Below are 27,800 nucleotides of genomic sequence, written 5' to 3' on the forward strand. Positions count from 1 at the left end.
TTGCACACAGCATGATCGTCACCCCGTCAGTTGGATATTTTGTGAACATCTAGGGTTTTCTTTTCTAAACGGAAAACAAAGAACACGTTGCATTGGTATTGTTGCTGTGTCAATGCAATTTTACTTGCCAATGCAACAATGCGCTGACACAAATCCCGAGAAATTAACCTCCAAGGGTTCGTAACAGCAGAGGCGCAGAAAAAGTTAATTCGCAGACACGATTGAAAACGTTGAGCTATGACCTCATTGCATGTGCCGAGACTCGCGAATAAGAAAAACAATCCGACGGAAACACCGCAGATGGACTTCTCGGGCCCCTCAGACACCGTTATCTACGATCTACTGTGACGTCACAATGCAAGATCGGGAAAATCCGAACGAGAACGAGAATGAGAGAGAGAGAGAGAGAGAGAGAGAGAGTGACTCAGCGCTGCCTCACGGGGAAACGCAGCTGCCGGCCTCCGTGGACGACACCGCAAATGGCGGACGGAGCAGGGATTCGCCATAACCCCCGACAACTCCGCAGGCCGCAGATCGACAAAGCCCACTGGCACTAAGCCACTGGCACAAACCTAATTGCTCACTTAGTTTTTCGCAATCCAGCAAATCCCCGTCATCCCCAATGCGTGGCAGCGTCGACGGCCGCTGCTGTCGGACTAGCGGGGACGCAGGCAGCCCGACTGTATGGACTAGATGGAATAGGGTGTCAGCGTGGCTGAAGTATGTCAGACGCATACTTTGGCCCTACCGAAGCTCCGACCACGTCGTTTGGCTAGGATGACAGCATTGTCGGGGTGCTGTCGGGCCCGGCACTTGGGGGAGTTGAAGTTTATGAGGTTTCTGTTATCTAACTTAAAGCCCAATTCATTTCCGCCCAGAAAGTCAAAACCCATTCCATAGACAATTCACTACTTTCTCTTTTAATCTTAATTTTGGCTGAGCTGATCAATTGCCTGACAACGGGTCAGAGGTGCTTGACTCTATTTTTCGACAGTCACATTCCAGTCAGATTCACACAAAAACACAACAAACAACAGCCCCACGATTAAGAGAACCTTACTTTTCTTTGATTTGAACAACAGCTTCAAAATGACGGAGCGACACTCAATTGAGAGTCCACCAGACTCAATTGAAATGGAGCATTCAACGGGCAGCGAGGGCACATACACCCGCCCATCGCCCCTTACACGAAGCAACACCATGATCATGGACGAGCAAGACCAACAAGAACTGCAAAGAATCGCAACTGGCATTTCTCAACGCCGCAGACAGAGCTTCGCTACAGTGCCCTCCAGAATCGCTACCATCAACGAAGAAGATCCCGCACTAGACCCCGCAAACAAAGCCTTTGATCTGTCGAAATGGCTACCGGCTTTCATGCGCCAACTGCAGGACGCAGGTGTCGGTCCCAAGAGCGCTGGTGTCGCATTCAAGAACTTGAGCGTTTATGGTACCGGAGCGGCGCTGCAGCTTCAGAAGACTATGGCAGATATTGTTCAGGCGCCATTGAGGATTGGTGAGCATTTGAAGTCGGGCAAGAAAGAGCCAAAGAGGATTCTTCATCAGTTTGATGGCCTGCTGAGAGGTGGTGAGACGCTTATTGTTCTCGGTCGGCCTGGCTCAGGATGTTCCACGCTTCTCAAGACTATGACGGGTGAGCTTGAGGGACTGCATCTTGGAGAGGAGGCGATGATTACATACAACGGTATCTCACAGAAGGATATGATGAAGGAGTTCAAGGGCGAGACTGGTTATAACCAAGAGGTATGCATCCCATCAATCCACTCTGACATTTACTAACAATTGTGAATAGGTCGATAAGCACTTCCCTCATCTCACGGTCGGCCAGACCCTCGAGTTCGCTGCTGCATGCCGTCTCCCCACCGACCCTAAAAAGCTCGGCCTTGCTGAAACTCGTGAAGAAGTAGTCAAGGATGCCACCCAGATCGTCATGGCAGTCTGTGGCTTGAGCCATACGTACAACACCAAGGTCGGCAATGACTTTATCCGTGGTGTCTCGGGTGGTGAGCGAAAGCGTGTTAGCATTGCTGAGATGATGCTTGCTCAGTCGCCAATGGCTGCGTGGGATAACAGGTGAGTACAAGTCATTTAATATATTGTGATGAGCTGTGAGTCTAACATGAATATAGTACACGAGGTCTAGACTCCGCAACCGCTCTCAAATTTGCCCAAGCCATCCGTCTAGCCTCCGACTACACCGGCTCCGCCAACGCCCTAGCAATCTATCAAGCCAGCCAAGCCATCTACGACCTCTTCGACAAGGCAGTAGTCCTCTACGAAGGTCGCCAGATCTACTTCGGCCCCGCCCGCAACGCCAAAGCGTACTTTGAGAACATGGGCTGGGAGTGCCCTGCTCGTCAGACAGCGGGTGATTTCCTCACTTCCGTGACGAACCCGCAGGAGCGAAAGGCTCGACCGGGCATGGAAAACAAGGTTCCTCGTACGGCGGAGGAGTTTGAGCTCTACTGGCATAACTCGCCGGAGTGTAAGAGGCTGAGGGAGGAGATTGAGGTGTATCAGCAGGATTATCCTTCTGACAACCGCTCTGAGGCTATTGCGCCTTTGAGAGAGCGCAAGGCTCTTGTGTAAGATCCCCCATCACCTAAAAGGATCAACGTGATGCTAATAATGTATAGTCAGGATAAGCGTGCTCGAGACAAGTCTCCATACATCATCAGCATCGCGACTCAGATCCGCCTGACGACCAAGCGCGCGTACCAGCGAATCTGGAACGATCTCTCCGCGACAGCAACACACGTCGCCATCGATGTAATCATGTCTCTCATCATCGGTTCAGTCTACTACGGCACTGGTGACGGATCCGCAAGCTTCTACTCCAAAGGCGCAGTTCTCTTCATGGGTATTCTCATGAACGCACTCGCCGCCATCTCTGAGATCAACAACCTGTACTCCCAGCGCCCTATCGTCGAGAAACACGCTTCCTATGCTTTCTACCACCCCGCCGCTGAAGCCATCTCCGGCATCGTGGCGGACATACCGATCAAGTTTATCTCGGCAACTGTGTTCAATATTATTCTGTACTTCTTGGCTGGTCTTCGTCGTGAGCCTGGTAACTTCTTCCTGTTCTTCCTCATCACGTATATCTCGACTTTTGTCATGTCTGCGATCTTTAGGACGATGGCTGCAGTCACGAAGACGGTTTCTCAGGCTATGATGTTGGCTGGTGTTATGGTATTGGCGCTGGTTATCTATACTGGTTTCATGATTCGTGTTCCCCAGATGGTTGATTGGTTTGGCTGGATTAGGTGAGTGACTTCTTACTTTCTACTGAGTGTCTGCTAACTGTTGCAGATGGATCAACCCCATTTACTACGCCTTCGAGATCCTGGTCGCCAATGAATTCCACGGTCGCGAGTTTGACTGCTCCCAGTTCATCCCCTCCTACTCTGGACTCAGCGGCGATACATTCATCTGCTCAGCCGTCGGATCCGTAGCAGGCCAGCGAACAGTCAGTGGCGATGCCTTCATCGAGACCAACTACCGCTACTCCTACTCCCACGTCTGGCGCAACTTTGGTATCCTCCTTGCCTTCCTCGTCGGCTTCATGCTCATCTACTTCATCGCAACAGAGCTCAACTCCAAGACCGCTAGCAAGGCTGAGGTTCTCGTCTTCCAGCGCGGTCAGGTCCCCGCTCATCTTCAGGACGGTGTTGACAGGAGCGCTACGAATGAGCAGCTCGCTGTGCCTGAGAAGACGAATGAGGGTCAGGACTCTACTGCTGGGCTTGAGCCACAGACTGATATCTTTACTTGGAAGGATGTTGTGTATGATATTGAGATCAAGGGTGAGCCGAGACGTCTTCTGGATCACGTCACTGGTTGGGTCAAGCCTGGTACCCTCACCGCTCTGATGGGTGTTAGTGGTGCCGGTAAGACTACTCTTCTTGATGTTTTAGCTCAGCGAACTACCATGGGTGTCATCACTGGAGACATGCTTGTCAACGGAAGACCCCTTGATGCCAGTTTTCAGCGAAAGACAGGATACGTCCAGCAGCAAGGTGAGTGACATACTCGCATTTAGTGACTTGTCAGTACTAACACATCTCAGATCTTCATCTCGAAACTTCTACTGTCCGCGAGAGTCTCCGCTTCAGCGCGATGCTTCGTCAACCCTCAACCGTGAGCGACGAGGAGAAGCACGAATGGGTCGAGAAGGTCATCGACATGCTCAACATGCGAGACTTTGCCAGCGCTGTCGTCGGTGTCCCCGGAGAAGGTCTCAACGTCGAGCAACGCAAGCTTCTCACCATCGGTGTTGAACTCGCCGCTAAGCCCAAGCTCCTCCTCTTCCTCGATGAACCTACCAGCGGTCTTGACTCTCAGAGCTCTTGGGCTATCGTCGCCTTCCTTCGCAAGCTTGCCGATGCAGGACAAGCTATCCTCTGCACCGTGCATCAGCCCAGCGCCATTCTGTTCCAAGAGTTTGACCGCTTACTCTTCCTTGCTCGTGGTGGTAAGACCGTGTATTTTGGTGATATTGGTCAGAACTCACGTACGCTTCTTGATTACTTTGAGAAGGAGGGTGCCCGGGCTTGTGGTGATGATGAGAACCCAGCTGAGTGGATGCTCGAGATTGTCAACAACGCTACCAGCTCCCAAGGTGAAGATTGGCATACTGTCTGGAAGCGCAGCCAAGAGCGTGTCGCTGTCGAAGATGAAGTCGCGAGGATTGCATCTGAGATGTCGTCAAAGAACCCCCAAGATGATTCTGCCAGCCAGTCCGAGTTCGCCATGCCTTTCCGTGCACAGCTTCGCGAGGTAACCACGCGAGTCTTCCAGCAGTACTGGAGGATGCCCACGTATATCATGTCGAAGCTCGTTCTTGGCACGGTCTCTGGTCTTTTCGTTGGTTTCTCTTTCTACAAGCCTGACAACACGTTTGCCGGCATGCAGAATGTCATCTTCTCCGTCTTCATGATCATCACAGTCTTCTCTACCATTGTTCAACAGGTAAGTCCCCTACCACCGTTAGCCTTACGGTATACTGACACTTTTAGATCCAACCTCACTTCATCACCCAGCGTGACCTGTACGAAGTTCGAGAACGACCCAGCAAGGCCTACTCTTGGAAGGCTTTCATCATTGCCAACGTCATCGTCGAGATCCCCTGGCAGGCTCTTACTGGCATTCTCATGTATGCCTGCTTCTACTACCCTGTCATGGGGGTGCAGAGCTCAGCCCGCCAAGGTCTCATTCTTCTCTTCATGGTCCAGCTCATGCTCTACGCCAGCTCGTTTGCTCAGATGACCATTGCTGCTCTTCCTGATGCTCTCACTGCCTCGTCGATTGTCACTCTCTTGGTCCTCATGAGTTTGACCTTCAATGGTGTTTTGCAGTCTCCCGATGCTCTTCCAGGTTTCTGGATCTTCATGTATCGCGTTAGTCCTTTCACCTACTGGGTTGCCGGTGTTGTATCTACCGAACTGGGTGGACGTCTCGTCGAGTGTTCACGATCCGAGGTGTCTGTTTTCAATCCTCCATCGGGTCAGACCTGCGGCGAGTACATGAAGGCTTATCTCACGCAGGCTCCTGGTCAGTTACAGAACCCTGATGCGACATCGGACTGTCAGTACTGTTCTTTGTCCAATGCCGACCAGTTTATGGCTGGTAACAGGATCTACTACACCGAGAGATGGCGCAACTTTGGCATTGTTTGGGCCTATATTGGCTTCAACATCTTCATTGCTGTTGCTTCTTACTACATCTTCCGAGTTAAGAAGTGGAACCTTGGAAAGAAGAAGAAGGCCTAAGCTTGCAATGAGTTGGCGGTCATCTCATACTTGTTTTCTTGGCTGGAGTCGGTTTTGAATCTCAGATTGGTCCCATAGTGGCAAATATTAGTCTTGTAATAGCATTTAAAAGTGTTTAATAATTTTATATTCTAATTTAATATTCCGTCGCTCTAATAACTACAACCTCTGTTTGGTGCCTCATTATGTTAAGTTTCTCACTTCTGTCTGAGAACTCAAACCTCGGTTGGGATCATTTATTTGGTTACATAACGAGGTTCATGGCTACAATAAAAGTTTGTTTAGCGATACAGGTGGCTGATGTTCTTCTCTCATAGCGCCATATCGCAGTGAGCGAATGTGTCAGACAATAATTTCTGACAGTCAGTGACTTTGTCTTGTGAAATACCTGACTATCTGGATTTGGCTGATGATGGATGAATCATAATGACTGACAAGGTTCAATTCATCCAGCGTCAGCGAATCTTTGAACAGCTTCCTGATCGAGACAGCCCCACCCGGTAGTGAGTCACGCGATCATCAGCATCTTGTCGCATCTGTAGTATAATTCGAGATGTTTATTTAAATGCAGACAGCGCTCTGCATTATTTACACATATTTCGCTGAACATTTGCTGCGAATCTACCACTACATTCACTTGCAACCATGACATCAACGAAACCATCTTGCTCACTCTGTGATGTCTCCTTCGACAACAGTCAAGAGCATCGAGTGCATGCAAAGAGTGAGGCTCAGTAAGTTTATCATATGCATGTAATGCTAAACACGTGCATACTGACTTTTCATAGTGTCCAAGCTTTGAGGAATCGTGCGGCTGCTTCAGGTCTAATTGAGCAACCAACTGAGGACAGCGATACATTTTCGCATACAAGCAGCGACCCAGAAGATGAGCTCTCAACTAGCGACGATAAAGATGGAGACGAAACTTCGAGCAGTGCGATCCCTGAATTTGACCCCACAAAATGCATCATCTGCACGCACAGCGACGAAACCTTTGATAAGACCCTTATTCACATGGAAACAGCTCACGGTCTACGGATACCGTTCCGAGACCATTTAATCGTCGACTTGGAGACAGTGATATGGTATCTCTACTTCCTAGTGGCTACATATCGCGAGTGCATCTACTGCGGTACGCGGAGACGAACAGTAGAGGGAATCCAGCAACATATGAGAGACAAAAGCCACTGCAGGGTTGAGTTGACAGACGAGATGCAGGAGTTTTATGACCTCGAGGGTCTGAAGGCTCATGGTCGAGAGAACGCTGTTTCAGTTGATAACGAGAGTCTTCGGCTATCATCTGGCAAGATCCTTTCACATCGCGATGCTCCCGTCGCAAAACTACGTCGAACATCGCCGCAGGAAGACACTGAGGAGAAGAGGGCACCTCTTCCCAGCCACGCAGCCTCTGATGCTCTTACAGCCAGGGATAAGAAAGACGCCGCTCTTGCGTCTCAGTTAGCGCGGCTTAGTGTCAAAGATCAGCAGAGTCTGATTCATCTGACATCATCGGAACAAAGGAGTTTTCTGCTGCAGAGAAAGAAAGAGTTGGATGCAGTTCGTCGGGAGGAAAGGAAGATGAGGTTGAAGACGGAGAGATTGAGTAACAGGACTATGATGACGCATTTTAAGAATGATGTTCCCGGGAGGAGTAACGGATGAGGGGTGAAATGGCTGGTTGCTTCTATTCGGGACATACATGCTTGTAGTTACGGACGACTTAACTAAATTCGTAGTGCTAGAATTCTTTGAGATACTAATGATCTTTATTTTTATTCACCATGCCGTGTATGTATGATCTATCGTGTTCTACGTGACTCTGTGAATTCTATCCGTTCAAACCAATTCGCATTCAATCAGACTCTCGACTCCATTCGCGACGGTCCAAATGTTGCTAATCTTAAGTCCAGCTTCTCCAAGTAGCTTCTCCCAGTTCTGTTGGGTACGTTCTCGTGAAGCAAGTAGAGTAAGCATCATAATATCCAAAGCCGTAGCCTCCCACTGAGCGCCAGTATTAGGGATGACGTTCTCGTTGATAAGAAGCTTGCTATAACCGGGCTTCATGGCAGCCTTGACTTGGCCCAGAATCTTGAGACAAGTCTCGTCTGACCAATCGTGGAGGACGGAGTGCATGTAGTATGCGCGAGCACCTGGGTTCCAGTTAGAGAGCGTAAAGACAAGGGATGTAGGGTTACTTACCTTTAATGGGCTGCTCGGTATAGAAGTCATACTTCATTCGCTCAATCTTGTTGTCTAGTGAAGTAATCTGATCAATAACGACAGGTAGATCCTGGAGAATGAGACGGCCTGGCGCATCGGGGAACTTGCGGCAAAACTCTCCAATATCATGACCAAAAGAGCCACCAATGTCGACCAGAAGAGCAGAGTCATCAGACTTCTCAAACCCATCGATAAGCTTCTCTTGAACTGGGAAGAAACCTGCATCCATCCAAGATGGTCGACCTTGGCGGTAGCCGCCCATGTGAAGATGGAACAGCTGGCCGTACGGTGGGTTGGTGTGAAGATGCTCGAAGAAAGTCTTTTCAGTCTTGTAACCAAGCTGTAGGGGAGAGTTGCTTATGTCAGTGGCATCTTTCCATGAGTTGATGTCGGCCCATTCGTGGAATTGACCGAGAGCGTTGAGACAGGCTCCGGAACTAGAGATCGTGTTAGCATAGATGTATGCTAGAGCCTGGGATGTTCTTACATGCAAGGGTAGCCAGCGTTGATGAATGGAAAAGCCATCGACTTGATGAAGTTTGTGGCTTGGTATGTATCCTGATCAATCTCGGTGATGTATCCCATGGATGAGACATGTCTCACAAGACGGGCTTCATATTATTAGTGACATAGTACTGGAGTTGAGATACTGATACACTAACCAAGAAGAGCAGGCTCAATGTCCTTCTCCTTCGCGACATCAGCGACCTTGAAAGGCCCATCAATCTTGGCGACATGAGTCCAGACTTCCTTGACAGTACCAGCCGTCAAGGCGCAGTGAAGCGAGGGCTCGGCCCAAACATGACGAAGCATGGTCTCTCTGGGAGTTTCGAGTGACTGCCACAGGCTCTTGGCCTTGGCCATGAGCTTGAGCCGCGCTGTCGGGTCATCACTATCTAGATCGCCACTAAGAGAATTAATCTCTTTGATCAGGGAGGGAACGGCTTCAATGTTGGCGGCGTTCAGAGCGATGGATACATCGGGCTCTTCCGACTTCGTACCGTTGGCATCTGGGGTGCCGTCTGAAGAACCAGAGGAGCTCAAAGCTGAGACGGAAGCCTCGAGCTTCTTCTCGGCTCCGCGGTATTCCGTTTCCGGGACGATATGTCCGTTTGTGTGAGAAACAGTTGTGTCAGCCATAATGAATGATTTTGTGAAAAGAAATGCCTGTGTATGATCCACTTGAGAAAATGGAAGCAAGGTAGGTAATGTCAATGAGTGAGTGATTCAGGAGGGAGCAACAGCAATAAAAAAGAAAGGAAAGCAGCAGAAGTGCCCAGAGCTCGTCAATGCATGGGAAGATAGCTTGGCTGTTGGCCGAACCTGTTCCTCCAACCGTTACAGTTCCATCCTCGTGCATGCAATAGTGAAAATCGACCAATTGGACATCTTCGCAGAGGACCAGTCGTTCGGGTTGCATACAGAAGATCTTCGAAACGGCCTGACACCACCTTCCTGGTAAACCTTTTGCATACCAAGGTTATGACAAGATGCAGTGATTCGTCTGCGAGTGCTGATCACTGGGTCATACGACGATATTGGTGCGCTTGACGGGACACAGAGAAGGATCTGCGTTAAGTGAACGGGTATCTGGGACAAAGCTCCGTTGCGAACCTGGGAATTGTAACGTTGAACCAACAGCATGGTTTTGATCCTGATCAGGGGCTTCGCCGAGTGCTACGTCGAACCAACACAGCTCAAACCCTTGTAAGAGGGGAAAGAGAGGACAACTTGACACCAGGCCCAAAGCAAGCGAGGAGATGGCGAGAAGGTGGAACAGATCCTTGGAAGTAAACGAAGTTCATCTGAAGACTATAGCTTCTTGGAGTTGATGGAAATATTACATGGAAGCATGGCAGAATAGTATACTTCTTTATAACATATTCACATGTGATACAGAAGAAACTCAGATATCAGAAAGTATGCATGCTATGGAGCAATGTGGCCGCCAAGAGTGGAGCCAACAGTTGGTAACTGGTACCGGGAAATTGGGCCGCTTCGCCAATTGAGCCGCTTTTGGGTCGCAGTGTGCCAAGCAAAATGACGACTGGGAATAGCCGAATATACGAGGAACGCGATATAAGTACGCGGCAAAGCGTAGGTACGGAGTACTCGTTAATGTTATGTCTAGATATCTTAATAGACAGCATCTATCTTCGCTCTCTTTACCATTGCAGTGGTCTGATCAGAGCATGCCAGGAATTGTCTTTCACGGCAGGGATTGAAGAAGTATAATTATCATATCAGTGGGTTCTGATGTCAAGCAAGGGTTACAACAATCCTTGGCGACACATCCTTCGGAAGGTTTGGATCGACACTTCGTGCTAACCCCTGAGTCTCAGTCTCAGTCGGGGAATCGGAAATGGCCCCCACTATCCGTAACGGTTGTTGGTTGTTGGTACGCGTCGACATTCTGCAACCTCACTCCACCGACAACCTGGTCCCTTTACTCCAAGTCTGCCCTCCTTGCGAGATTTAGCCACTTCAATGGTTCAAGTCGGCCAAGTTGAGAAATGTCGACACATTTAGCGATAGAAAAAGCACTGTTTCGGCGAATGCGGCATCATGGTTGCTCATCCTTCAGTAGCGTCGTACTAACAAAAATTCCTTTTCACGTTACCAAAACTTAATCCTGGCTTGTGATGAGATTCCTGACCAAAGGTTCGATGATCCATGGTATAGCATGGTTGGACTCCTGTGCCTCTCATCAAACAGCCATGCCTCCCCCCCTTTCGGCAAACATGTCTACTTGTTCCTGCAGGACATAAGACCCAATCCTCTGGAATTGACCCATCCAACATGAGTGAATGAGACCTTTTCCTTCTTTCTTGAGTTGTTTTTCGTATACGTGTGCGCTTGGCAGACAATGTCTTCTCCCCATCACACGCAGGCGTATCTCGACGCTGATAAGGGCCCGACTATTCTTGGGTTAGTCATCACTGTCTCTATTCTGAGTACAATCTTTGTGGCTGGCCGTGTGTATACGCGAAAGAGGATCATAGGCGCACTGCACCTTGATGACTGGTTCACAATAGTTGCAGTGGTTTGTTCCCCCGCAAGTTTTATCTGTGTGTCGCTAATTAGCTTCAGATCTTCGAGTGGTGCCAAGTCGGTGTTACAGTTGTGGCTGTTAAGAACGGCAATGGCAGACACTTTGATCTTCTAAACGTGACGCAGCAGCAGAATGTCATTCTATACACTATCTTGGGCTTCCCGTTTGGCGTCATGGCCTTTGGGTTTCCCAAGCTCGCTGTCGTCGCGCTCATCACACGCCTCATGAATCCCGGACGATTACACAAGATATTTCTTTGGGTGCTGGCTGGATGTTGCATGATGGGTTTGATAGGGTGTATCATCATTCTATTTGCTCAATGCTCCCCTGTCGAGTCGCAGTGGACGTTCTCGATCACTGATAAGAAGTGCTGGAGTCCTTATGTTCTTGTCAACTTTGCCATTTTTGCGGGCGGTAGGTAAAACGCGTTGATGCCAGGACAGGACGCCATGCTGACATTTGACCAGCCTTGTCTGCATTTACAGACTTGTACCTTGCTGTGTACCCTGCCGTGGTGTTGTTCCATCTTCAAATGAACAAACGGAAGAAAATTGCCCTGTCGTTTGCTTTGGGTATCGGCTCAATGTAGGTGTCGTATTGGCGCGTTGATCAGGGAAGATGCTAATCTATCTCTAGCGCTACCATTGTAGCCATCTACAAATGCACCCGTCTACCATCGCTTGCAAGCAAAGACTTCTCTTGTAGGTGACTTGTATCCTGTGTCGCGTCCTTGTACTAACAACTGATAGACGAGACATCCGACCTTGTGATCTGGACTGTGTAAGTAACACGATATGCGCTGGCATACGGACGACCACTAACCTCACACCTGCCAGCATCGAAGCGAGCACCATCATCATCGCCTGCTGTATCCCAGTCCTCCAACCCCTCGTAGATGCCCTCTTGGGCCGCCGAGCCTTCGGATCCTCCCCCGGCTACAAAAACTACAACTCCTCCGGATACCAGAACTACGGCAACTCCCGAACCGGCCCAAACATCGAGCTCAGCGACAGCAGGAAACTGCGAAGCGACGATCGAGGAAACATGACGAATGTGAAGTATCTTGGGTCCGGGGCCGCGGAGCTTGACTCGCAGGAAAGCATACTGCGGCACGATGGTGCAAAGACAACCGATGCTCATTCGGCGGATGCTCATTCTGTCAATGCGCCGACTGAAGGTGAAGTTTCTCGATAACGGTAATGATGCCGAGCTACGGATCACGGTTGTAAGATAGTTAACACGAATGCCATGCGTCTATGCCAGAAGTTCTAAATTACAGGCGACTCTTTGAAGAACAAGAAGTCGCATCAATTGGAGTTCAGACTGTGTTTAGCGATGTCACAGCCATTCCGCCGCAGCGAGTAGCCGACCTACCTAAGAGATGAACGCGTAATCTAAGACTTTACTAAACTTGCCTAAACTATCCTAAAGTTGGTTCAATTAACCTAATCTTTATTCTTCGTTGCCAAGATACGTGGCCGTGTTGCATCATCAACCTATACATTTCCACCTGATGATCGTCTTCAACATTCTCGGAACCAAGGTATATCTTAAAGTTAAAGTAACAGAATTCATTGGCTATCGCGCTTTTAACAGTGCAGTCTCATCCAAGTATCTATTGGCTAACTACCTTTTCCTCCTCGTCACTGGCAATTTCGCTTTATCCTCCTCCTTTATTGGCGGGAACATCTCAGTGAGGTTCGCGACATGTGACCCATTCATAGGCTGTCCAAGGTACTTGGCCTCTGCATCGAGCTTCTCGTAAAAAGCCCCTGTCACTTGCTCATTACGGTAATCCAGACGATGACCGCAACGATACGTCGTGACATCGTAGATGCTGGGGTTATCTTTGCAGCAGTAACCCCAGCAGTCTGAGAACAACTCCATTGCTGGCACATAGGGCGACTCGCGATGGCTTTGCTCAATAATGTGCAGCATAGTTGGGATGCCGACCTCGTGGAAGACATCGAAGGACTTGAAAATTGGTGCTGCGATGATGTAGTCCTTGAAGAACTTGCGGGGGATAAAGTAGATGTCACTCCAGCCGACACAAAACTCGTTAATGTCAATTTTGAAGCCTAGATCCAAATGATCCAGCTGAGCGCTTGCAAGTTGAGCTTTGAGATGGTAGTGAGGACCGCCCCATCCACCCCAGTCATAGCCCTTGGTGTCGTTCATGCAAGAGAACTGGGGTCCTACGGGCTTCATCTCAGGCCATGTCATGGGGAAGTAGATCTTGTTATGATCGATACCGCCCCAGGCTAGAGGATCGATCCAGGCGTCGAAGTGATAGTAAAAGAGGCCGTCAATTTCAGGCTCCTGGTCGAGGATCAGCTGCATTGTATCAGCGACCTGTTGGTAGATGTGAAAGGTGAGGGTGCTCTGGTCATGGGTGATGTTGTGATACTCTGGCTTGCGTCCTTCATCCTTCATCATATCTGGCATTGAGATGTGAATGTCGCGGAAGAAGGGCTTGTACTTCATCAAAGTTGGTATGCGCTCGGGATGGACGGAGTTCCATCTGATGAAGGCCATAGTGTTTTTGAAAGGCGATGTGACGACTTTTGGAGGGTCGGCCTCTTGCGTTGTTGCCACCGCCAACGTGCTTGCGTCAGTAGGTGTAGTAGATATAGACTTGGTCGGCATGGCGACTTGGTACATCGCCAGAGCCATCACTGCCATGACTGTGATGAGAGTATTGATGAAGATGAACAATATCCTCTTGTTCTGAACAATGGCGCCGAGTTTGGAGAAGAAGCCGGTCTTGGGATCCGTATCGGATTTTGTGGTGGTGGGTTTGGGAGCGGGGTTCTCCATGTAGAGCCAGGTAGCGACAAAGATGATGAATGTTCCCGGAACGACGAGGAAGCTCAGAGATGTATCTGAGATGAGAGGTGCTAGGTAGAGTAATATTCCGGTCGAAAAGGCTGTCGCGAAACACTTGACAAGAGCGTCGGCATCTAGAATAGAGAAATTCTGGTTAGCTTACCATTGTAGGACAATAGAAGAGTTGGACTTACACTTGTACACGGCAGTGATTGCGAGGCCGATAAAGACATTACTCATAATGACCAAGAAGGCGTGAATGCTTCCGTATCCCTCAAAAAAGCCCGGCTCGTTAGAGCTTACGCACTTGATGGTGATATGACAACAGAAGTTGACAATTGTGCCAGAGGCGTACAAGATCATGTTATTGGCGTGAAGGCTCGAATCATCTGCTTTCAGAAGAACCTGGTTGTAGACGCCCGACGATGCGCTGAGGAACACCTGAAAGAGTAGAAGGGCGTATGTGTCGAGAGGGTAGAGGGCGCCCTTGCCGGGCTGATATTGTGTGACGATTAGGCCACTAAGCTGTGAGCAGTCATTTGTCAGTCAATGGCTCTTAGAGTGTTGGGAGATTGAGTCATACCTGCATGGCGATTGCCATCCATTGCGTCTTGGACACCTGCTGATTGAGAGTCGCAATCATGACCAAGGCTGTGATGAGCGTGACGCCGCTTTTCGTCAATTGGATAGTGCCTGGATCCGCCATCTTATAACTCAAGAAAAGCTGATCATCATTAGCCCATACTCCAACATCCAAGATAACAGGAAATACTAACCGAGTTGTTGATAAGAATGTAAATGAGCGCCAGGTTGTAGAACCCAAACCGCACATCATTTCTAACCTCACCACGAACATACCCCCAAAACGTCCGCAGCCCAAAAGGCAACGGCGCCGCAGAATGCCCCGAATCTCTTGATCCCTCATCGTCCGAGTCTAGCGCAGAAGCTTCTCCATCTTTATCTTGAATCTCCAAGTCCCGATGCTCATCCGCCAGCGACGCATACGCCGTATCCGAGCCTCTCGTCGAAGGCCCAACGCCCGTCTGCGCTCTGGTCTTACACTCGCGGTAGAAGAATATAGAAGAGAGTATCAATTTGAGAAACTCGGAGATGGTGATTGACCCCGATGGTGAGAATGCATATGAACCACCGCTCTGCGCAGTCTTCATGATAACGCCGATACCGACTTGGATGCCGACGAGCCCCAGCGCAGCGATGTACGCTGCTCGTTGGGGACTGCTGTTGCGCAGCGACAGCTTGCGTAGAAACCGTGTTGCAGACATGATTTTGTTTCTGCGTCGTCTGATGAGAATGAGAAAAGAACGGGGAAAAAACTAAGTGCGCGGTGAAAGTTTAGTATCACTTTAACAAGTAGCTTTCACCTCTGCAACCGTAACGATTGATGTTCCTGCGTCGAGAACGCACGCCACGGATATCAGCTCGCCGCCGTTCACATACCTCGACGATAAGCCACATTCCTCAGTCGTATAGTTTGGCGAATCGCGGTTGAGCACTAACCAGGAACAGGGACCCTGAGGCATGCTGTATTCGGTAGTGGGCGCTCCAAACGGGATTCTAGAGCGTCTAAGTGTTTAGGGCTGAAATGTGTCACCGAGAAATGGGGTTTCCGTTGCCGGGACCCGGGCTGAAAGCTTGTTTTTCTCTATTCGCCCCTGTTTGCGGCCAAGGGTCCAGAGGCAGAACAAGGGGATTGTGTGAGGGATCTGCGTTCAGATAATTCGGGGGAGATCCAGATTGCGGTATGACATGTCTGGGCCATTCCATTATTTCCATTTATCTCTACTGGTGCAAGCTTTGTTAGTTACCTTAGTGTATCTTTGTGGCGCGCCGCTTTAGTGATCAGGCCCAATACGGACATCGTGGAAAGCTTCCAGTGAGAGGGCGCTGGAGTAAAAAGCAATTGCTACAGCTGCGCACATTATCAACGCAAAAAGCTCACGACAATCATTAGGCAATACGAGCACTCTAAGATTACATTCTTCTTGCTTGGCGATGCGTTTCACATCAGTCGGTGCCACGCGGCTGTCTCATGATATCTACAGGAGCCCGTGTCAATCACGGACTATAGAAGTTCCCGCTCTAGACTAAATGCGGCGACAGGCATGCCAGTCTAATACATACTCCAACAAGCCTTCCGTCGGATACGGGATTGCCATGGTAGCTATCGAAGATCCAGACCGTTGATTTTACTTTGGATTCGCTAAAGAAGACCCCGGAACGCCTTCCGTCGCGATATCTACTCGTCCATCTTTTCCCCTACAATCAACTCAACATTCCTTGCTTTCTCAGATGGAACTAACGCCAAACCTTGTACATCCCGTCGAGAACGTTTCCTGGCGCGCGCCGAACCCGGTTTCGGTCGAGAGCTATGGCCACACCGGTTTGTAAATCGTTCTCGGCGGAAGTCTCGAGGGAGTGGCGTGCCTCTGGAACATCGCTAACTGCGGTTTGGGGATTGAGATTCCAGCTCGATGGATGAAGGGAAGGAGACTAACTACTCCCGCACAAAAGCAGCCTTGGTGAAGGGCGATTTAAAGTGATTGATCACCTCGAGATTCGTCACAGTCAATCCCCTCATTGTTAAACTCGGCGATAGTTTTGCATCCTTCATCATGCCTCACATTCATGATAACGCTGTTACCAATGGCCACGGAGATGACTATGAGCCTGTCAATGTCATTATTCCTATTGGCGGTATCGGCTCCCGCTTTGCCAAGGAGGGTTACCGTTTCCCAAAGCCCCTCATCAACATTGTCGGACAGCCGATGCTCCTATGGTTGATCGACAATCTCAGCCTTCGCTCCAAGGACACTCTATGGATTGCTGTCAATGAGCAGATTGACCATGAGTTCAGAATCGGTCAGCTCGTCAGCAAGAACTTTCCAAAGGTTAACATGAAGCTGCTGTTGTTGAGACATCAAACGAAGGGTGCTAGTGAGACTGTAAGTACATCTCCAACCATGACCGTGGCCATTGTCTAACACTGCCTGCCTCACTTCAGCTATACATGGTCACCCAGAGCATGACCAAGGAGCATCTGCAACATAGAACAGTATCTCTTGATTGCGATACGATTTATTGGAATGACATCTTGTCATCTGTGCGCAAGCTACCCAGCGGCCATGGCGGTTGCTTCTACTTCATCGACCAAGGCGACAAGCCCATCTTCTCTTACATCCAGACAGAAAACGAATCGTAAGTCGCCAGTCCCATCCCATCTTACATTCCGATATTAACTGCTATGGCCAGACCCGGTGCGCAACGAATCGTCGACATCCAAGAGAAGAAAGCAATCAGCAACAAAGCCAACACAGGAGCTTACGTCTTCCCCTCCGCCGCCGACCTAAAGACCTGGGCCGCTGAGAACCTCGACGTCAAGCATCCCGACGGTGCTGAAGTCGGCGAGTACTATACCTCACAAGTCATCTCTATGATGGTACAGAGCGGTGTTCCCTTCATCGGCTTGCCTCTCCAGAAGAAGGACTTTGCTGTCGTTGGCACCCCAGAGCAGCTGCAGGAGCTCCTCGCTGCTCTGAAGAAGGATAACCACAGCATGCCTGCCACGTTGAAGAAGCGCAGGTTTTGTTTCGACTTGGACATGACCCTCGTTGGAGTCCCTGCTGTTTCGGGCGACTACTCCACCTGTCCACCCATCTCCAAGAACATTCGTCTCGTGCAGCAACTGTACAAGGCCGGTCACTACATCATCATCGTAAGTAGAACAAACCCACCATTCAACTCATGTACTAACATCTTCCCAGCAAACAGCACGCAGAATGAAGACTCACTCTGGCAACCCCGGCAGAGTCCTCGCGGACGTCGGCCTCGTCACCTTCAAACAGCTCTCAGATTACGAGATTCCCTACCACGAGATCAACTTCGGCAAGCCCTACGCCGACGTGTACGTGGACGATCTTGCTGTCAACGCCAATCTCGACACCGCGCGTGAACTCGGCTGGATCCTCGACGAGCCTGAAGTCACACCCCGCCTCGGCCAAGTCCGTAGGAGTTCGGCGGAGGATGTCAAGAAGGCTGGCATGATTGCTGCACGCGACTTCAACACTGTCCAGATCATCAGGGACAAGGTCATCAAGTCGAGTAAATCAGAGGCGATTCTTGGTGAGCTGTACTTTTACGCTCATATGCCGCCTACGCTGTCTCGTATCTTCCCTTCTGTTTATAGCGTGGATTACATCCCTGCTACTTCGACCTACAGCATCACCATGGAGAACCGCCGTGGGCGCACATTCTCTCATCTCCTCGTGGGTCGCTCGATCACTAAAGGTCGGCTGACCAAGTTCCTCGAGACTCTGCATACTATTCACACTGCACCAAACACCACCTCACAGCCCGTCATGGACGTCCCAGAGGCGCTGGATGCCAAGTTTGCACCAAAGAGACCTGGCGATCACCCCATCAACATTTACGCCAACTACGGCACCAAGCTGCGAAGCAGGTACTTCCAGCACCGCGATCGCTACGACGCACTGGGCCCACTAGCTGCCTCGCTATTTGCCCGTCTAGATGAGTTCCTTGACACATATGAGGCTGAGGAGAAGGGCGTGCACGCCAACGTCATCCATGGCGATCCAGTATTCAGCAACGCCATCATTTCAGACGACGAGCGGACCGTTAGCTTTATTGATGTGCGGTGCCAGCTGGAGAACTACCTCACTCCCGAGGGCGACATCAACTATGATCTCGGAAAGGTGTTGCAGTCACTGTGCGGGTATGATTACATTCTCTTCATGAGCGCTAATAACTATGACCTCACGGGAGCGCTTGAGGATGATAAGCCGCTGCTGGATGAGGCGGATACTGAGTTGTTGAACGAGTTGCAGGAGCAGTTCTTTGACTTTCTCAAGAACAATTATTCTGTGAGGCTACATCGCAAGACATTGTTCCGCGTCACGGCATCGTTATTCTTCAGTCTTATTCCTCTGCACCGAAAGGAGTTAGGAGCTGTATTTCTGCGCATGTGTAAGGAGACGTTGGACAAGGCTGGCGGTATTGGTTATTAAATCTGTTTGTAACATTATTAATGTATATATATATACTCATCGAGGCAAAATTGATGGTCCATCACAATCAGACTGTCTTTAATCTCGTTCTGCCTCGTATGCCAATGCCGGGTTGGGTAAGCTTTAACGGTCAGTTGCTGCGTGAGATGGTCCCCTCTTTCACGCAAATTGTGGACATGAAATCAGAGAGGCGTGTATCTCGTTTGTCAAATCCGCCAAGCCCTGGAATTGACTAGATGTATTTATCTCAATTTCTAGTAAGTGACTGTACGTATGTTTCCATTTTGTGTACTCGAACTCATCAGTACTCAAGGCAGAAATCTCAAGCTCCACCGAAGTCTTGCAATTCCCATGATTCCCCTCTTTGGCAGGCAGCCAAAGAGTGACTCTGTGATCTGACCCGTTGCCTTTTCTGAACAAGAGGCTATCCGACGACAATCAAGACCTCATGGTATCCTCGTCTGGAAATTAAACTCACGCGTGGTTGCCTGGTGATATTGAGAGTTTGGTCCCGATTCCAATGTTTCAGCCGTATTGCAGTTAGGAACTGGGTGAAGTAGGACATACCGCTCCATAGCAGATGCCATAGCTGAGTTGCGACAATGGTAGAGTTTTTTAATCACTGTTCGCACCTTCATGGCATATCAAGGTCGGTTGGAATTTAAACACTAGGTAGCTCAAGCAACGGACAAACACTAGGTACTATCAACGTAACAACCAGCCCACTGATGCAGTTCTAACAGGTTCAAATTGCTGTCTAACTGTAGACACTACGTTAATTTCGCCAGATCGACCACATCGCATTTAACGGACATGATGACTGGGACCGCGAGGACATAATCCCACCTGCAAAGCTGGAGAATGACGTAACAACTTTGTAGGCTGAGAGCAACATCCCTCTTTTTACTTCATCGGAGTGCCATTAGGCCTCAAGACAGTGATCACCACTTCCTTAGTCTGTGATCTGGCATCCAGGAGCAAGGGGATTAACGAGCTGCCCTGAGAACCGGATTGAGCTGTTTATATCCCAGCGCCTGATTTACAGAGCGCGAGGGAGTAAGCCGAGTATCCGGGGATTTTAACACATTGTCGACCGATTAAAAGTCTGGTATTGTATGTATAACTTAGCCTTTACCTTGTCGATGATCAAGTTGACATTTGTTTTCCCTCTGTGTATCGCTGGAATGTAAGCGTTACTAGCCATTTTACGGAGTACTAAGTTCAGGCTTGGGGTTTTCTATTTATGGTTTAGCTATTGTTGGGCATGTTGTTAGGTGGCTAGCTGATAGGCATTATTGACGCGTGAGCGGCTAAACAAGGCCTAGTGCTAGAATTTAAGAAGATATTTATATCTATTTTACTGATTCATTATAGGTGTAAAGGTGTGTGGTGTGATGGTCATGGTGGATATGCTGAAAGTAAAATACCTTATTATTCTTAGCCTGTATTTATATACTGGCGCGGCTTCCCGATTTGAGCTGCTATGCGCGGGTTAAATCGAAAGTGGCTGGCTGGCATCACCATTTGTTTAACTACAGGGACTCGGGCAAACGGAGGTGTATCTTTATCGAGCTGAAAATTTGTGGCTGGCTGAACCTGGGTTCAAAACTCAACGCCCGTCTCCAAGTTGATTGATGAATGCACTGTTGGCGGTTCGGGTGTCATAGTTTTTTCTACTGAGCCGTATTACAAGCATTATGCGCTATTGCCAATATGCATGGATTGCATGTAGCTCAGGGCTGGATGATAAACAGAGTGTCACATTCTCCCAAAGATTAGCAATCTAGACCATTCCAGAGATAAAAGGTCAAAGAACCATGGCTGATGACCTGGCACCTCCGTAGAGGGATTGATGTCTCTCCAGAAGAGTATAAAGGTACCTCAGGTGGTCTCTTACATCTCAGTCTTCTACATCTTACCTATACAATAGAAGCCAACTCCTATCACTATTATCAATAATTTCGATCATGGAACACAAGAACAATACTATTGAAACCGAGAACAGCACTCCTGAATGGAGAGTTGCCAACTACCAGATTCCAGTGCCTCTTGGCGACTGTTCAGCACACTTTCTCATCGAAAGGAATGGTGTGAATGGACAGCAGGTCAAGAAAGCCTTTCTCATGGACGGCGGCACCAACTCTGGAGGTTACTATGCCTGGGTCCAGATCCTCAAAGGGTTGCGACACATTGACCTCGAACTTGGCACTAAATGGAAGTTTGATAACTGGGTCGTCACGCATTGGGACGAAGACCATTATCGTGGCGTGCGCGACTTGTTGTCAACTGATCTCGAGCTATTCCGTTTCGTTCAAAAGGGAGAGGGTGATCCTACAGGTCGGACTCCACCATCAACGTTTGCAAAGCAGTATTTCTGTGAGAAGCCTTGGCTCCTTTGTGGCGCGTTGGACCGAGCCATGTTTATCAACCGAAAGAAAGAGCTCGATTACAAATACCTTGAACCATTCATGACGCACGGCGGTCTCACTCTGTACCCCAACCCAGCTCTCCAAGGTTTACCCAAAATATCCTATACACTTGACGCTCAGACTTCGCGCTCCTGGATCGAGGAAGCAGGACTTCGGTGCATAACGACCCAACCATTGGTCGGCATCGATCTTTTCACCCGTACCTGGCAGTTCAACTCGGACGGCAAGCCTTGCTCTGCAGAGACAGATATTGACAGTACGTGGCGTAACAAGGCAGCTCAGTCAACAGCCCAACCCCGATTTTGCGTCATCGGAGCCGATGGCTATGGTATTGGCATTGGCGATGGCGGTCGCTTTGTGAAGGAGCCATCACGCAACGAAACGTCAATTCTTGCAATTTTATACTGGCCCGGTAATCTTCGCTGCTCCTACTATACTGGGGGTGACGGTAGTCCGGACATGGCCAAGGGAATTGTCAGAGAATGGCTCAGCAAGCATTTTCAGCGAGGAGGTCAGGTTGATTTGATGAAGCTGGACCATCATGGCTCAACCAGGGAGAACCTGGGATCCAAAAAGAAGCCGGCTACCGGCACTAACTTCATCGTTGCCGGTGAACCACAAAAAGCTGATAAAGAGCCGTCAGACATTATTGCAGATATCCTCATCGAACATCTCAAACCAGAGGGTCTGCTGGTGACACCAGGAACCCAGCATGGACATCCTAGTGAGTCATGCCAATCTTGCTTCACTGTGGTATCTCATACTAATGCAAAGCAGCCTGGGACGTCCTGCTTGCTATACATAGGTATTTCAGCAATCTGGTCGCCACTGATGGCCTTTTTACTACCCGATCATTTTACTGGTTGGATACAAACAAGCCTGGCTCCATCAAGAATCTCAATTTCAACCACAATGATGTTGACTATATGCAAGCTCTCTACAAAAAGGTGTACGAAGATTACGATGCAGGTGAAAAGCTCATTAACGAAGATGAAGACATTTCAACCAGTGACATCGAGAACGTGCAAACGAGCTATGAGGTGGTTTACAATAGTTTATACCTCGGCAATGAACATCAAGATGATAAAGAAGAAACACTTATGGACGATCTCGTTATACTGGATCAACCCGAGAGAGTGAAGAATCAAGCTGAATTTGAGAAGGAGAAGAAGTTATACGGCTGTCGGCTGAAAAAAGAGGTGAGTTGATGCAAACAAGCTCTTCTATGAAGATATTAGACTAATAATATAAACAGAGCCCCGCCGAAATTCTTACACCGAAAGGCGAAATCAACTGGAGCAAGGTTCAGGAAAAACTTACTGAGGAATGCCGAAGTTTGCTAGATTCTAAGGTACGCATATAGTCTTTTTTTCTGCAAGTGGCGTAACTAAGATTCTAAGCCTGAAAAGCTCGATGTCAATATCAAACGCTCTGCCGTTGGTGATAGTCTTTTCTGGGCTTGGTTTAGATGGGCTGAGGACATAGAAGACTCTGTGTTCAACGGAGCCTTACAATATTCAGACATTTGCTGGCAGCCTATCATCACCGGCGGAAACCCCCATTACCTTATAAGTTTTGTTTTTGGAAAGGGCGGGGAAGAGAAACTAATCGAGGTCTTCACCGACGATGGCGAGTTTCAGGTCATCAAGGACCAGAACACTGGGGAAGTCTCTCACTTGGCCACCAATCTTGTCGTGGAGCACCAGTCGGCTCCATGGACTAGACTAGTCTACTCTCCCCTTACCCTAGCCACGATCTTCAACCTACAACAAGCCAGTGATCAGGCTAACTTTATAAATGACTCGTTCTTGAAACAGCCGCTCACGGGTATCAAGACTGATATGAAGCTGGCGATCGATGTCCTTTTCAATAGAAACTCGACCGACCCCGCATCTTCAAAGGCGAACAGCAGGAAGGAGCTTAAATCGGCCAAAATGCGCATAGAAAAGCTCGATGAGACCATGGAGGATTACATGGAGCTCAAGCGTATTTGCCAAGGCGAGGGCTTCAAGAAGCAGCAATGGCTTTTGCAAAATCGACCGAAAAGGGCGACTAAACCAAAGGCAATCCTTGTTTCGGAAGGGAATGACGAATTGATTGAAAAGAACCGCAGTGCCTTGGAACGACTACAACCTTGGGAACTGAACCTCGCCCTCAAGCATGATAAGATAGGGTACTTCGCAAGGCACTATAGTAATCTGAAGGGTGAAGGAGAAGTTAGGGGTCAGGAAGATGACGGCAGTTTCCAAATTGGCGACGAAGAGCTGGGCGAATTACTGGAAGAGGTGCAAAAGCTTTTGTCGAACTTTGTGCCGAAGGGCATTTTTAAATAGGGTACAAGGTACCAGGGCAGAACGTGGCTAAAATGGAATGGACAGCAAAAAGAAAGAAAGCTTGTTAGAGTTGATAATTCTAATGGCTAAAATTAATCTAGATTGCGGAGAAATCTTAAGCTATTTGCTTAACACTTGTGAGTAATGGTGCTACACTCACAAGTCTCTGCAACAGTGTTCTTGCCATTTCATTACTTAAACACTACTACATTTTTCGCCATATCAAGTCCCTATAATCTACAGTCCCTCGCAAAGGTCACAGTGACGTATAATGCTATTAACACCTTCTATTGACCTATAAAGACGCAGGTTGTGATTACCAATACGCCACTCGGATCGGCACAAAAGACTTACAGCCTAGGTCAACAGGCCTCATGCGCGATTGAGACCTTCTACGAGGGTAGAAAGGTTGATTTGTAGATTTGAACAATCGAATTGGATAAGAACTACTATCTCTACCCGTTATTTCTTACCCCAGATGACAGCCACTGTCTCAATACAGTCCATGCCAGCCTGTCCCATAAATCCCTTCACTGTCCACTCTTCAGAAGTTTGACTTCGCGATGGGTTTGAGCTTGCAGCATCCAAACTCCACAAACTGTCTTCACGATGCCCTAACGGCCCTGAAAGCCAAAGCTCTGTCTTCTTAGTTGACTTCTTCTTTTCCGGCGCACTAGGCACATCCGCTGGCTTTGAACCATCGACACTGGCCTTCAGTTCCTCAGACACAGGCTCCGATGCAGATTTGCTCGATGCCGACTGTTTCTGCTTAGGCTCCTCCTTCGGCTCTTCCACTTCCTCCTCCCGCTCGAAGAAGAATCTGAGACCCAGAGCACACTGCGACTGGCCTGGCCTCTCTTTGATACAAGAAGAGATAGCGACAAGTTGGTCTTTGGCATAATCCGAGGGACTCCAAGTTTGTATCAGCAACCCAGACCCACAGTTGCCATGCTGTAGCTGTTTGCCATTGGTATAGTCCGCGGCTATTCCGGCCAAGACAGACATGTCGTCCAGGTTCTTGAAGTAAAAGTCAACCTTTATGAATTCCCAATTATCACCAATGTGGTCTAGGGCGTTGAAAGGTGTTCCGCTGGTGTTGGCCAAACTACCCCGTGGATGGGACAAACGATAGCTGTCACCTCGATCTAGATGACTGCTGAGGGAGTCAATCGTGGAGATAGGCCAGTTCAGCACCGACGTCCACGCTGCTGAATCGAACAGTGGCATAGCCTTTGGCACGGGATCGTCAATAGCTGTTTTGCCCCAGATTGGACTGAGCTGCGCAAAGGCCTTCTCAGACTCTTCGAAGGATCCGTAAAAGCCTTTTAGTTCCCAATCGCCGCCGGACTTAGGCTTGGTAGCCTTCAGCTCAAAGGACTTGTTGTATTTGAGTCTCTCCGCTGGTTCTACGATGAATAGGTCACCAGAGGTGGCGATTCGAATCGTATCAACCCAAGCCTTTCCAGCTTCGTCGGCGTGAGCCTCAAGCCAAAGAAGGTTAACCCTCTCGGGGTTATTCTTACGTGCAGCATCGATGTTGAAACTTGACGACTGATAGGACGACCCTTTAACACCGTGGAATAACACCTGCCCATTCTGGTACAGGAGCTGGATCCCAACAAGGCGCTTTTGGTCATGCCATAGGGTGATGTTGGTGATAGAATACGTCTTATCCAAGACTTCCAGATCGTTGAACTGCTGTGCGGAGGACGGAGTGGTGCTCTGGCCATTGACTGAGTCAACTCGCCAATTCTGAGCGAGGTGTCCATATCTCAAGTTGACTCGTTTCTCCAAATCGCAAATCGGCTGACCAGACTGATAGAAACTTGCTCGTGGCGGTGTTGACTCGTCATGGTAGTCTTTCGCTGCTTCCTGTGTACCGTTTCAGTAAACCGTTCGGATAGTCTTAGTAACTACAAAGCATATTACTCACCTCGACACTGCTCGCCAAATGACTTTTAATAGCCTCCTTGTCCACAGGAGTCTTCTTGTCGATCGGTTCGTCGGACTATACAAGGTGTTCACATGAGCTGCGGTTTGTTGAGTGAAGAGACGTGTGCATACCGGTACTAGCCTTCTGAAGATACTAGGTGCAACGTATTGCCAGATACGGGTGGCATCTGTAGCGATCTGGGGATCTAGACTGACAGCCTTGACCTAGAAATCATTAGCCATTAACAGATTTTAGGCTTCACAGTTTCTTTGGGGCGCTAACCTCTCTGACAATCTTAATCATCTCGAACCGACAATCGCGCTTCGCATGATCTAGCCCATAGAGATCGGCAGTGTAGGGCTGGAGAGCGTTGGCAGGCATCGGGGGCTCGAGCACTATGTCGCGGAACTGGCTTGGGTTTTCAAGCATAGTCTTTTCGGCTTCTTTGAAGGCTTTCAGGCGCTCCTCATAACTCTTGGCAAAAGACTCCCGATAGGTGGCAAGGCCGTCTTGTTCTTCGGCTTTCTTAACCGTCATGAGACCTTTGTCAACTGCGGCGATTCCTGGCGACAGAATTAAGTACTAGGTAGGTATATCTTGCGTTGAAGGTTGGATAAGTGGGACTAACTCTCTTGGATTTGCGACCAGATGTATTTGTAGTCCTGTCCCCATTAGTTGTGCTGTCGACAGTCTCTGGTCCAACCTACCATGTACGCGTCGAGTAGCGAATTAGTATAGATGCCAGCGTTCTCGTAGTCTAATGGTGATCCTCTGAGTGTAGCCTCGTGGAAGCTTCTCAGAGAGGTGTACTTGGTCAGAATAGCACTACATTGAGAACATATCATTAGCATTTAACTCGTTCAATCCTCTGCAAATCAACCAAATACCGATATCATCAGGTCACATACTATGTTCTCTGGGGGCCTAGAGATATGTTAGCGCTGTACATTGTATTATACAAACTTCTCCAATATCACATACACGCAGCAACCTTGTCTGGAAAGTCCATAGCGACTCTGGTCAGGCTCTTAATGTCCCACTCGTTGATACTATCTGGTTTAATATCGCCACCTCCTGACCAGTTCACTCTGGCAAAGCACAAGGTCAGCAACCACTCCATCTGCTCGTGGGTAAGTCAACTTACGTGATTGTTGTTGTGTAATTCTGTTTCTCTGTGCCGGTTTTGAAATTAGCCTTGATTTCACCTTTGATATCTAGACCTGAAATCTTGGCTCCAGCTGATATCTCGCCTCCGGCATCCAGCAAGGCTTTATCGTCAGTTCTCTCACACGCAACCAGTGCATGAAATATACCACCTTCTAGGAATCCTGATATGAAGCAGTCCCCGTATACCTCTTGAAAGCGGCTCTGGTCGATATTGGCGATAGGAGTAAACTGCGTGACTTGCGGAGCCTCGAGACGTTGGTTTGTTACATTGACTGTGATGTCGTATGTAGCATCCGACTGTTTCAAGGCTTTATCGTCAACATAGTGTCCCGCGACCTTCACGCTACCAATCGCGTCCACGTTGACAGACAGTGCTCCTGGATACGGCACAGGCCCCGTTAATTGAGATCCAGATCAAGGACTGTTGGTGCATACCGCTGATGTCCAATTTCTTGGTGACTTCGCTCACAGAATCCACAAAGCTTGCATGCCAGTCTACAACCTGGCTGACGACATTTTGATTATCATTGCCAACACCAATCTTCTTTTGAACAATAGAATCTGTGCCTTTCTGGGTCGACAGAATACCAGATTCCGCTCCAGAACCTGGAAGAGACTTTTGGGCGGGAGGATTCTGCTTGGTGTCTTTCAGATCACTCTCGGTAGCAGGTCGTCCACTGGGTAATCTGACAACGTCATTACAGCAAAGCTGCTGCGTATAGCTATTGAATCTGTTGATAAACTCTCATATAAGCGCCTGCGCAATCATTTGGGTACTCAAGGAGTACTTACCCCATACCGAGCCGCATGGCCTCATTGTAAGGTGCCAGCATTAACGCCATGTTGAAGTGTTCGGGGAGTCTCTCTGTGGCTTTGGCACTGAAGATAACGAGTGTACCTAACTAGTTGAACACTGGGGGGGGCTTAGGAAGGGATTTGACGCTTTATTTTATGGTCTGTAAGCTCCAGGCAGGTGTAGGGCCATATCGCGCTCTGGTGTTCTCCA

The 27,800-nt window shown here is 48.9% G+C and overlaps 8 protein-coding genes across 8 annotated transcripts; 5 read left to right on the forward strand and 3 right to left on the reverse strand.

Moving 5' to 3' along the window:
• Window positions 1-1,089: 1,089 nt before the first annotated feature.
• On the forward strand, window positions 1,090-5,792 carry J7337_013773 (uncharacterized protein; the record flags this gene model as incomplete). Its single annotated transcript, XM_044831249.1, has 7 exons — window positions 1,090-1,764; window positions 1,814-2,094; window positions 2,151-2,606; window positions 2,658-3,287; window positions 3,334-4,040; window positions 4,091-4,992; window positions 5,040-5,792. 7 exons carry the CDS (start codon window positions 1,090-1,092, stop codon window positions 5,790-5,792), a joined length of 4,404 nt encoding a protein of 1,467 aa, XP_044674524.1.
• A 645-nt stretch (window positions 5,793-6,437) lies between these two features.
• J7337_013774 (uncharacterized protein) lies at window positions 6,438-7,454 on the forward strand (the record flags this gene model as incomplete). The annotated part of the gene is made up of 2 exons (XM_044831250.1): window positions 6,438-6,526; window positions 6,581-7,454. 2 exons carry the CDS (start codon window positions 6,438-6,440, stop codon window positions 7,452-7,454), a joined length of 963 nt encoding a protein of 320 aa, XP_044674525.1.
• Window positions 7,455-7,628: 174 nt separating this feature from the next.
• Window positions 7,629-9,152, reverse strand: J7337_013775 (uncharacterized protein; the record flags this gene model as incomplete). Its single annotated transcript, XM_044831251.1, has 4 exons — window positions 7,629-7,942; window positions 7,992-8,449; window positions 8,500-8,623; window positions 8,675-9,152. The coding sequence occupies 4 exons, from the start codon at window positions 9,150-9,152 to the stop codon at window positions 7,629-7,631; spliced, it is 1,374 nt and encodes a 457-aa protein (XP_044674526.1).
• Window positions 9,153-10,878: 1,726 nt separating this feature from the next.
• J7337_013776 (uncharacterized protein) lies at window positions 10,879-12,258 on the forward strand (the record flags this gene model as incomplete). Its single annotated transcript, XM_044831252.1, has 6 exons — window positions 10,879-11,055; window positions 11,103-11,478; window positions 11,550-11,649; window positions 11,701-11,765; window positions 11,814-11,844; window positions 11,901-12,258. 6 exons carry the CDS (start codon window positions 10,879-10,881, stop codon window positions 12,256-12,258), a joined length of 1,107 nt encoding a protein of 368 aa, XP_044674527.1.
• A 432-nt stretch (window positions 12,259-12,690) lies between these two features.
• Window positions 12,691-15,173, reverse strand: J7337_013777 (uncharacterized protein; the record flags this gene model as incomplete). Its single annotated transcript, XM_044831253.1, has 4 exons — window positions 12,691-14,024; window positions 14,085-14,415; window positions 14,474-14,614; window positions 14,667-15,173. The coding sequence occupies 4 exons, from the start codon at window positions 15,171-15,173 to the stop codon at window positions 12,691-12,693; spliced, it is 2,313 nt and encodes a 770-aa protein (XP_044674528.1).
• A 1,350-nt stretch (window positions 15,174-16,523) lies between these two features.
• Window positions 16,524-18,932, forward strand: J7337_013778 (uncharacterized protein; the record flags this gene model as incomplete). The annotated part of the gene is made up of 4 exons (XM_044831254.1): window positions 16,524-16,853; window positions 16,913-17,106; window positions 17,161-17,623; window positions 17,673-18,932. The coding sequence occupies 4 exons, from the start codon at window positions 16,524-16,526 to the stop codon at window positions 18,930-18,932; spliced, it is 2,247 nt and encodes a 748-aa protein (XP_044674529.1).
• A 1,967-nt stretch (window positions 18,933-20,899) lies between these two features.
• J7337_013779 (uncharacterized protein) lies at window positions 20,900-23,694 on the forward strand (the record flags this gene model as incomplete). Its single annotated transcript, XM_044831255.1, has 4 exons — window positions 20,900-22,085; window positions 22,139-22,560; window positions 22,617-22,712; window positions 22,762-23,694. 4 exons carry the CDS (start codon window positions 20,900-20,902, stop codon window positions 23,692-23,694), a joined length of 2,637 nt encoding a protein of 878 aa, XP_044674530.1.
• A 462-nt stretch (window positions 23,695-24,156) lies between these two features.
• On the reverse strand, window positions 24,157-27,636 carry J7337_013780 (uncharacterized protein; the record flags this gene model as incomplete). Its single annotated transcript, XM_044831256.1, has 11 exons — window positions 24,157-25,566; window positions 25,628-25,702; window positions 25,759-25,851; window positions 25,910-26,190; window positions 26,256-26,289; window positions 26,335-26,452; window positions 26,536-26,551; window positions 26,609-26,715; window positions 26,772-27,171; window positions 27,230-27,516; window positions 27,587-27,636. 11 exons carry the CDS (start codon window positions 27,634-27,636, stop codon window positions 24,157-24,159), a joined length of 2,871 nt encoding a protein of 956 aa, XP_044674531.1.
• Between the last annotated feature and the right edge of the window lie 164 nt (window positions 27,637-27,800).

The sequence above is a fragment of the Fusarium musae genome, chromosome 11 (genome assembly GCF_019915245.1).
Source record: "Fusarium musae strain F31 chromosome 11, whole genome shotgun sequence".
NCBI lineage: Eukaryota > Fungi > Ascomycota > Sordariomycetes > Hypocreales > Nectriaceae > Fusarium > Fusarium musae.